General features: G+C 42.0%; 1 protein-coding gene across 1 annotated transcript in view; it reads right to left on the bottom strand.

Annotated features, from left to right (window-relative positions):
• Positions 1-4,515: 4,515 nt before the first annotated feature.
• Positions 4,516-10,296, bottom strand: part of PLPP4 (phospholipid phosphatase 4) — a gene marked incomplete at its 5' end in the record, with an annotated part of 155,221 nt that continues 149,440 nt past the window's right edge. Inside the window, one exon of the mRNA XM_019502170.1 lies at positions 4,516-7,579. Coding sequence (XP_019357715.1) covers positions 7,380-7,579 — 200 coding nt within the window. The remainder of the gene's footprint in view (positions 7,580-10,296) is intronic.

Below are 10,296 nucleotides of genomic sequence, written 5' to 3'. Positions count from 1 at the left end.
TCCTCACCTCCAAAGTGGCCTCCCAGGGGGATTCTCTATGGGTGAGGAAGAGCCAGTTCATACTTTTCTGAGAGTCAAGTTCATCCATCAAGTCAGGGTAAGGATGAATTTGGACCTATATATTTTTTTCTCAAACAGAGCGTTATAAAGTTATAAAGGAATAAAAATGTAACATCAGTCCACAGTTCTCTATGATTAGGTGTCAAGCTATGGAAGCAAATATGTAATTGCTTTTTAATAGTAACCGGCTAAAATTCAGCTCACAAAATGCAGCAGTGCATATTTTAGCTCACTGGGGCTAGGGTCAGAAATTACACCGGTATAAGGGATTTAAAACTGGTTCAAATCTGTAATACCACAGAAGTTCACTACAAATTCCAAATGGCCAAAACCAGTTTAAGATAAACCTGGATAGATGTAGTAGCAGACTTAACTGATTTAAGTTAAATTCGTCAATTGAACTTCTGTCCCTGATCCCCTCCAGATTCAACTTACCTCACAGTCCACCAGCAGCCCAGGATGCAGGTCCCCCACAAACCTCCCCCTCGCAGGGTGGGCAGGCTAGTCTTGGCTCTAGCCAGGCAGGGAGGCGTGCTCTAGTGCCCCCCACCGGCTTCTGGCTTGGGCCACTGCAGGCATGTGGCTGCATTTTCAGAATCAGAAGTGAGTGTCTGCACGTTTGCTTATCAATTCAATCTACACAGCTTAGATTAACTGGCAGATTGAACTGATTCAGACTTGGGCTTTTTAACCATCTGTACTTAGCCTAGATGAAACTAAAAAGGGTGCTCTTTTTTGCAGGTCCTTTTTTTCTGCAGTGCAGTACATGTACTCACACCTCCACAAAAGGGCTATTGATACTTTCCTGATCTCAGTAGAGTCAATGATTTCAATGGGAGCCAACATATTGGAGATGTCTGAATTTCCTTTGGTTAAGGGTATTTCCTTGCTCTTACAAGGAAACTATGATCTAGGGATTTCTGTCTAAAGACAGATATCACCTTCCCTCTTTCTTTCATTCAATTATTTGTGCACACATGTGCAGTGCAATTCTTCAGGTCTGATTCCATGATGACATCTTGCAACTGAGCACTAACTGGGTCACAGGCCCCTTCTTTATTTCTTCTTTTGTCTATTAGTTCTTTTTAATTATTTTTTTCTGGCAACTACTACTGTCCTCTGGCAATGGCTTCTACTGACACTGATGATATTCTTGGATCTGCTGCCAATGCTCCCTCTGCCTATGAGTCTCTTCCTCCTCTTTATTCCCCGGCTTACAGGGAGCCCCTTTCTTTTACTGCCCACTCAAATTCTATTTGATCTTCTTTCACTCCTTGGGTTTTCCTTCCTTCCCCCCTCCTTTCCAACCAGCTGTTGTTGGCAGCAGTCAGATTATATTAAAGGCCTCTCAAATGCATCCATCTCCTGATACAGTGAGTTGTATTGTAACATCAGTTCATAGTTCTTTGTGATTAGGTCTCAAGCTATGGAAATGTAATTGCTTTTTCAATATTAACAGGCCAAATTTTGTATCAAGCTTAGCTCCATATAACTCACTACATTCCATAGAGCTGTACTACTGATAAATCACAGCAGATTTTGGCTCACTGTGTGAAGCTGAATTATAACATTATGGAATAAGGTTTCCTTTTACTGTATTTATTACAGGTGAGCTTCTCTTTCTCTTCTTTTCTACTTTACTGGAACACCTCTCTGAAGGAATCACCAGTACTATCCTTACTAGAGTCAATGACAGCTTTCCACTGATTTCACTGGAAGCCTACATTTTACCTACATATTAGAGGCATCAGAACAATTTATTTTTCAGTTTGGTGGCTGAACCAAAAAATGGAAAAAAATTGCTTTGAATCAACCCCAAATGGAAGATGTTCAACTTTCCTGACAAAAGCTTTTATTAAAGGTTCTTCGTCTTGCACCATATCAAAGAAGCTGGAAAGATCCCCCAACTCCTCTGGCTACCAATAATTTAAGAAAGTCAAATCAAATACTGGTGATGTACCATATTTAGTTGAATTTAATATTGAGGGGGTTTTCCCCCATTCAACATGGGGGGAAAAAAGTCCCTCATCTTGGATTGACATACAAGGTGGCAGCAGAGCAGGCAGCTTCTGCAGCTCAGGTTCCAGCCTCAACCCAGACTTGGAGTTGGAGCTATAGCCAATACCTTGCTCCCTCATCACCTCTGCCCCATCCCATTGCCTGACCCCACCCCCACCACTGCTGCTTACCCCAAGTCCCAGGTCTGGGTCCAGCCCCAGCCCCAGCGGCACTCATCCCCTTCCACCTGGCCTGGCTAGGCAGCAGTGGTGGTGGCAGCAGCAACTCTGACCCCAGCCCCAGTTCTGGTTAAAGAAAATCATATGACCCTGCTCCACCTGCTGTTGCCTGGCTCAGCCAAGGGCCAGGAAACCAGTGGTGGCCAGAGCCAGCATGTGCTCTGTGCTCCAGAGTGGGCTTGAGGCTGGAGTTGCACCTAGAACTCAGGGTAAGTGGCAGCGGAGGAATGGGGAGAGGAAGGGGGACCCGGTGCGGGGAGGAAATGGTGGGTGAGGGCAGACACTGGGGGGTGTCATAGGCACCACAGGGAAGGGCAGGGGCAAAGGGGTGCAGGCATAGGGGAGGGAAAATGGGGGGAGACAGTCAGCAGGGGGGCAAGAGATAGGGATCTAGCTGCTTGACTCCCCTGCCACAGGCCCTCCTCACCACACCCCCCTGCTGCTGCTTGCTCCATCACAGTGGAGGAGGGGACAAATTTAAGATGACCCCCCCAATAATTATATTCTACACATGGAAAATTTTAACAAATTTAGACATTTCCCATGTGAAGATTCTAATTATTGGGGGGGGAGGGGGCATCTGTAATTCAGGGTCACCTTGGATTTGGAGAAATATGGTACATGGACAGAAATTATGTAACTGCTTAGAGTTTGGCTTCATACTAAGTTATACTAAGTATAACTCCAGAGTGGGTCCATCAAGGTCAATGGAATTATATCAGTGGAAAACCAGAAAGAAGTATATTTATTTTACCAACAACTCATAATTTTCCATCTCTCAAGAAAAAAATTACAATCGCTCTCTCACCTGTTAGAAAGTACTCACCGTATATCATGATCGACCCCATCTTTCTGATACAAAAAGTTAGGAATTTCGTAGATCTGGTTTGTAAGTCGACCTAACTTTTTGGTTAGAAATATCAGGTCAACTTATACCAGCCCCTGCAAGCCCTCACTGCAGGCTGGGCACCTGGGGGATGGACACATGCCACAGCAGTACCCACAAGGAATGGGGATGGGCTCAGCTGGCACAGCTCCATCCCCATCCCCTGCAAGTGGTGCTACCTGGGCCACAACAGCCAAGCACCAAGCTCAGCGCTGCTTGCAGGGGATAGGGACGGGGATGGGCTCAGTGCTTGGCTAGTGTGCCCCTACCCCTTGCAAGCAGCGCTGCCTGGGCTGCGCTAGCCACATGCCAAGTCTGGCCCCATCCATTGCAAGTGGCACTGCCAAGCATTGAGCCCAACCCCATCACCTGCAAGTAGTACCAGGCTCGGCACTTGGCTGGTACAGCCAGGCTCAGAGCTTGGCAGGACAGACAGGGCCAGGCTCAGTGCTCAGCTGGCATGGCACCATCCCCTGTGAGCAGTTCTGGGCTTGGCATTTGGTTGGCACAGCCCAGGCAGCGCCACTTACAGGGGATGGGGCCATGCCAGCCAAGCACCAAGCCTGGCTCCATCCCCATTTCCTGTGAGCAGCTCCAGGCTCAGCGCTCAGCTGGCTGCCCCCATCCCTGTGAGCAGCATTGCCTCAGCTGCATCGGCCAAGTGCTGAGCCTGGTGCCACTCACAGGGGGTGGTGATATGGTATATAAATTGAGGTTGAATTTCAAGAGTTAAAGATTGGGCCTCAAAACTCAACTTATACACCATTAAATACGATATACTGTCATGGAACGAAAAACGGTGGTCAAGACCCTAACTGAATGTGTAGTCAAGAACATAAGATAAGATAACATAAACATTTCTGGTTGTGCTTCTGGTACTCCCATTCCACCAAGCAGTTATTTTCTGAAGTTCATCTGTTTCATAATTGTTCCAATATTCTCTGAGTTTTAGTATTTTCCCTCAGTTTTCCATTATATTCATTTTTTTGTGAATCAGATGATTTATAAAGTCGGGAATTTTTGGCATGTTATGATATACAGAACTTCACCGACAAAGGGGTGGGCTGTGATTCAGCTGCTTGTATATCTGAGACTAACTTCAAGGGCTAAGATACAAATGCTGTGTTTTCCTGCATGAAAAGTGGATAGCACATTCTGACTAAAAGGGCAGCTCCTTTCATACAGCAATAGTAAATAGCTCTCAGAATTGCTGCTTGCCACTAAATGACTGTAGTTACTGAGAGGCTGGCAGTTTGCTACATTCAGTATGGTTTGCTAATGAAACCAAATTGGTTACCTTCTCTTTACCAAAAAAATGATAACATGCAGATGTACAAAAACCCACATTCATGTGTAGTTTTATTGGTGCATTACAACATTACATTTCCTTCACATTAAGAGAGCATGAAATTAAAATACACTGATCCACAAAAATGCCTTCCCTATACTGACTTGCACTAGTAATTACAACTCCTATGGATCCTTCCATAAGTTTCACTTCATTACATCTTTCATAATTTTAATTACATTTAATCAAAACTTGTACATGGTCTATTTTATGACTTTCAACTGAAATATCCCCATTAAAAATACTATATTCTTTGATGTTTTGCTATGTCCTTTCACTCATTTATCTTGCAATGTAAGTATTTATGCTGTATTACATTTAATACTCCAACATTTTAACAGTTGCTATTCATCTAAAGACTGTGTAAACCTTTCACATCCCAACTTAACAAGGGGAAGATAGTTTACTGTATCAAAAGCCATTAAAATACAGGGAATTTATAACGCGCATTTTGGAGGTCCTACTCATTTTTTAAGAATAAGCCAAGTCCTTATAAAAACATGCAGAATGCATTATACACACTCCATTTTGATTTAATGTTTTTGAAACGTTTGTGTATAACTTGCAAGATGATTTTTTCCCCTACTGAAACACAAAGGTAATGGAAAAAGTCCTATATCATTTATAAAAATTAAAACCTTGTGCTAAGGCTTTCCATCATCCTATCTGAATTAATAGAAAATTATATCCTTGTTACAGAATTTCTTGGAATGGTTTAAAGCTCTATAGAAAGGCAAGTATCACACACTATCACATTGTGTTGTTTTTTAGGGGGATTTTTTTTCCCTGCATTAGATGGTTTTGCAGACTTACTGGCAAAACTTTTAATATAAATGCAACTAAAGCAGCATAACAGTGCTTATAATTTGCAATCTGGCATAGTAATACCAGTGCAGGTAAAGTAATTCTAGTATACTTGCACCTATACTAGGTCCTCTACTGGCATAGTTATAAAATCATACATCTTACTGGCACAGCTACGTAAGTTTTAAATGTAGAACCCTAGTGGACTTGCCCCTGTTATGTTGTGTTGTAGATCATTTCCCCTTTATGTTTCTTTTCATTTTTCATTCATATGTACACTAAGCTTGAGTCCAATTGCTTTTTAAATTTATTTTTAAAAATGGGCTCATAACTTTTTTATTTCTCCCTCACTATAAAAATTCAAGCATTGCCAATCAGGGAATGGCACTTCTAAAAAAAACAAACCAAAACCAAACTACAAAGTTGTTACTTCTGACAAAAAGGAATGACAAGCCTTTACATAGACATACACAACTTGTTTGAATCACAAAACGCCTACAAGGCCAATACATATTCCAACAGGAACACATTAGGTATAAAGTAACTATGGCAGCAGTCTCCTCCAGTCTGAAGCACCATAATGGGTATTGTTTATCAAAGCTATCTTGATTGTATTAACCAGCCAATCTAGGCAAGAACGGTTTGACTGTTAGGATGTGATTGAGAACATTCACCTGCTCTTTCAGAATACATCTACTGAAGGAAATGCTGGAATTTAACACACTGCCATCCGAGGATAAATCATTTCACTGGAGCATGATGTATTTTTGATACTGCATAGTACACAAATAAGTCATGGAAATACAAACCTCAAAATAATAAACCTATTGTTCATCACATGCTAACTTCCTCCCCACCAGTGGCCAGACCCAAAGCCAACAAAGAGTAGAATAGTAAGATTCCATGAATTTCAATGGGCTTTGGACTGGCCACAAATGCCCCTTGTGAACACTCTCCTTAAGTGAGTTGAAAATGCAGAAAATATCAAACAGAACATTTTTTGTCAGACTTCCACCAAGTATATTTATAGTGCTGTAAACTAACACAAGCATTTATGAACAGAAAAACCAATGGTCACAAACTCGAAGTCCTTATGTTCCTTGAAATCACCATTGCTGCAGTGTGTCATTAGAGACTTTGACACAGACAATTGTGGCACACCGAGATTAACAGAAAACATAGCGATTCTGCATCTTCACAGTTTTAGATCATGTGTTTTTGTTCTCGTTTTTTTTCCTGTCGGATGTCATGGGTGTCATTAAGTTTCACTTCATTTTGAAAGAAATTGCTGCAAGAGCTCACAGGAAAATCCAAATGTTTTAATATCCATTTTCTAATCCACCCTATAAACATGTGTTATTGCAAGCTGACAATTTCAATAGCTTTGGATAGCTCTGCTGTCAGCACTGTCCTTTTGAAACTAGTGATGTGCCTAAGCTTGGCTTTTTCAGGTGCCAAACTTCATACTTTTAAACTACCGTTTCACTAGCAGTTCAGAAGAACCCTGCCAAAACTTCACGACTAGCACAAAATATTCTTGTCACGTGGAGATTTATTATGAGAAAAGACCACAAGCTATACATAAGGATGTTTTCCTTACATATCAAATTTATATGAAGAAACAGACCAAGAGTTGGTTATGACAGGTGCTGGATATCTCATCGAAAATGCTGAGAGCCCTCAACACCCACTGCAGTCATGAGAGTTCAAGGCAATCAGAAATTCCCAGGCAATACTCAGCGTTTCACAAGATCAACTATTTTCAGGTCTATTGGATCTTCAAATACATCCTTGCTAAGCTATTCATTTAACTAACTTTGCCGCGAGATTTTCCTTCTTTTAACTTTCTGTTTTAATCTTGCAATAGACTGAAAACGGACAGCTGAAAAAGAAAACAGTATGAAAGAAGAGCTGAGCTTTTCAAAGTAGAAGGGTGTTATAGTATTAAAAAGAAAGAACAAATGTACCATAAGAAACATCATGTTAAGAGACTGGTGTGGAGGAGTGTGAGAAGGGCTAAAAGTTCATCCTGTCCGTTCATTAGTCATACTGGTCCTTCGGTTATTCCCTCAAGAGGCAGGCCAGTAGCATTATCTGCTGTAGGTCTCTCTTCTGTCTTCGCTGAGTTCTGAACAAGGAGGCTGACGTAAGGTTTATGACAAGATGTGTTACCCAAAGGTGGGTAGTGCTGTCTGTAGCAAATATAAGCGAAAATGAGCCCAATGACTCCTCCAACAAAAGCATCTAGGTAGGAAAAGCAACAAACATTTGATTATTGAAACAGCAGTAAATATTGATGACTGTGAAAATAAAAGCTGTGGCACTGTCCTGGTAGCATGCATTCTCAGGAGCTATGCAAGTCATATAGGTGCATACAGGCTTCAGACGTGAACCCAGAAATGTTCATATGCAGGTTGAAGATCAAAAGGAATCAGGCTGCTACATTCCAAGAAGATGGCCTACGAGGCTCACAGGAGCAGTCGAGATATACTAGCTGGTCACAATTTGTTGTTAATTTGCTTTTATACTTTTTAAACGTTTCCTTATTTTTTAAACATTACAAAACCAGTTCCAGAGCCAAGGGGACAGATTCTCTCCCCACTGAGCCTCAGTTCTTTGTGACAGTGGCATTGGGAGGGTCCTAAACATACCACGGGATACAGATGCACCGTGGTAACTGAGAACTGACCCCAGTACTCTCTCCTGCCATGGCAGGGGGTCGGACTCAATGATCTGCTCAGGTCCCTTCCGACCCTAGAAACTATGAAACTAAGGGTCCCATGTTGTCCCCTCACAGCAAGCATGGGAAACTGTGGAACGACTACAAGATGCTGGGGGAGGGATGGTGATCTGCACTACACTGCTGTGTTCCTGAATCAGTGTTTGCACTGTAAGATTCATTTGTGCATTTAAGAGTTTTCCTTCTCCAAGCCTGCCATGTATAGGTGCAAACTCACCAGCTTATTTGATGCTGGTAGAGGATCTCTCAGCTATACTATATGGCTATTTACCTACTAAATGGTTTTTACTCTTCTTATTGCAACTGCATTTTTATATTTAAAAATATCAGCTCATTTGAAACTTAACATAGTTGGAAAGATGTATCCCAGTTAAGCAATTTGACTTTCTTTTTTATTTCCCTGCTCCTTCCTGACGTCAAATGGAGATCTCCAAGCCTGCACTCATGCCTGGTGACAAAAAGGCTCTGACACCTGCCAGTGGCAGGGTATTATTTTGCCACTGACAGGCATGGGTTTAAATGGTGCACGGTCATTAAAGCATATTTTTTCTTTGGTGTCACCACCCCAGCAAACGAGATAAGGACCCTCCTTGCAACACAGGGGTTTGCTATCTCAGCAAGTGGGGGAGAGGTGCTGTGGGACTTAACTTTTCTAAGAAAAGTACCGTCTCTCCAGGGATAAGGTATCATGCTGTTTTTTGTTAAGTTCCCACCCACTTCTTGGTAATTAATCTGATCTTTTTTTTTTTAGTAATATGTTTTCAAGTGGTCAAGAAAAAACGATTCCTCCCCAGATAACTGCTGATTTGAAACTCTTAGATTTACATGCCAAAAATACTGAAAGGGAAGTGAAAGGCTGGACAGTAAATGACATGACACTGGGTTTAATTTTTTTTTTTTTACAGAGCATGTAACAGAGCCCACTATATACTCTGTGACTGATTTCATATTTGCTTTGAAGAAAATTGTAGCATATGAAAAACCCAAATCATTGTGGTTTATTACCAAGAAAAGGAAATCAAATCAATACAAATTTGCTTTTCTTGTCTGAAATATAATTCAAGAGTAATTTAGAATACAATCTCACAGTTTGTCAGTCTGATGTACATTAGGAAAAAGGGAATGTAGTTCCCACTTCAGTAGATAAAAATATAGGGCCACGTCCTATTTAACCTTTACATGCATCAATGCCACATAGTTGCCTAAGTTACTATTTTGTCCATCATGCAGTTTAGATTTTATTGGTACTTAAAAGCTACATTTGTCCCACACTTCCCCTCTGAGCTCAGGTATATGCGTAATATGGGATAAGACCCCAAAACTTTAGTTGTGATTTTTCTCCAACTTGCAACTGTTTGGTGGAGGGCTCTCCCACCTTTCAGCTTAACAGGTCAGAGTGGGAGTTGTGATGTCTGGCCTTCTCAGTCCAAAGGGACCTGAACCTGCCTCTTGCATCCCTGCAGAGTGCTTTCACCATCAGACCATGAGCTTGGCACTGCCTGAAATACACCCCAGCCTTTTTAATCAAGCTACCAGGCAAGAAGAGAAGATATGTGGAACCAAAAGAAAGAGCATTTAGGGTTCTGATCCACCCCCTTCTTCCAATAAGACAGAAACTATTCTACTGTGGATGATCCATGTAAAAATTCAACAAATATTAAAGGCAACATGCCAAAAAGTCATTGGGAGTGTCACAAACCCATCTGTGGGATGCCCCCAGAGCCCTGAATGTCTCCCCTCTGTCCTTTTATTTGTCTCAGGGAACAGACAAAGGCTTGCTCCAGAGTAACTCCTTATCCCTGCAAGCCTCAGCACCAGTGCCCTCATACCAGACCTCACAGATGCAGCAGGGGACTCTCTACCAGCCCTAGGTGGCCTCCTGTTTGGGTTGTGAAAGAAATTTTAGGGCCCCCTTACTGCAGAACCCGCTAGCTAGCCTGGAATATCACTTGCCCAGAGATCACTCTTTCCACAATCAGTAAGCAGACAAAACAACAAAAGGATTCATTACGTAGGAGAAAAGAATTATACAAGTAGGGATACACAAAGCTTCAGGTGGTGACTTGATTTGGAGGAGATTTGGCCTGATTCGGTGGCCAAATCTCCGAATCGAATCAGGGGAACAATTTAAAAGTCTGAATCGATTCAAAGCTCTCTACATCTTCAGAAAAGATGCGGAGAACTTTGAGGACTGGGACAGTCCCTGGTGGCTACAGCAGGG

Source organism: Gavialis gangeticus, unplaced genomic scaffold, assembly GCF_001723915.1.
Source record: "Gavialis gangeticus isolate Ggan-Ray unplaced genomic scaffold, GavGan_comp1, whole genome shotgun sequence".
NCBI lineage: Eukaryota > Metazoa > Chordata > Crocodylia > Gavialidae > Gavialis > Gavialis gangeticus.
The sequence above is the reverse complement of the archived record's forward strand: the minus strand, read 5'-3'. Positions and strand labels throughout refer to the sequence as shown.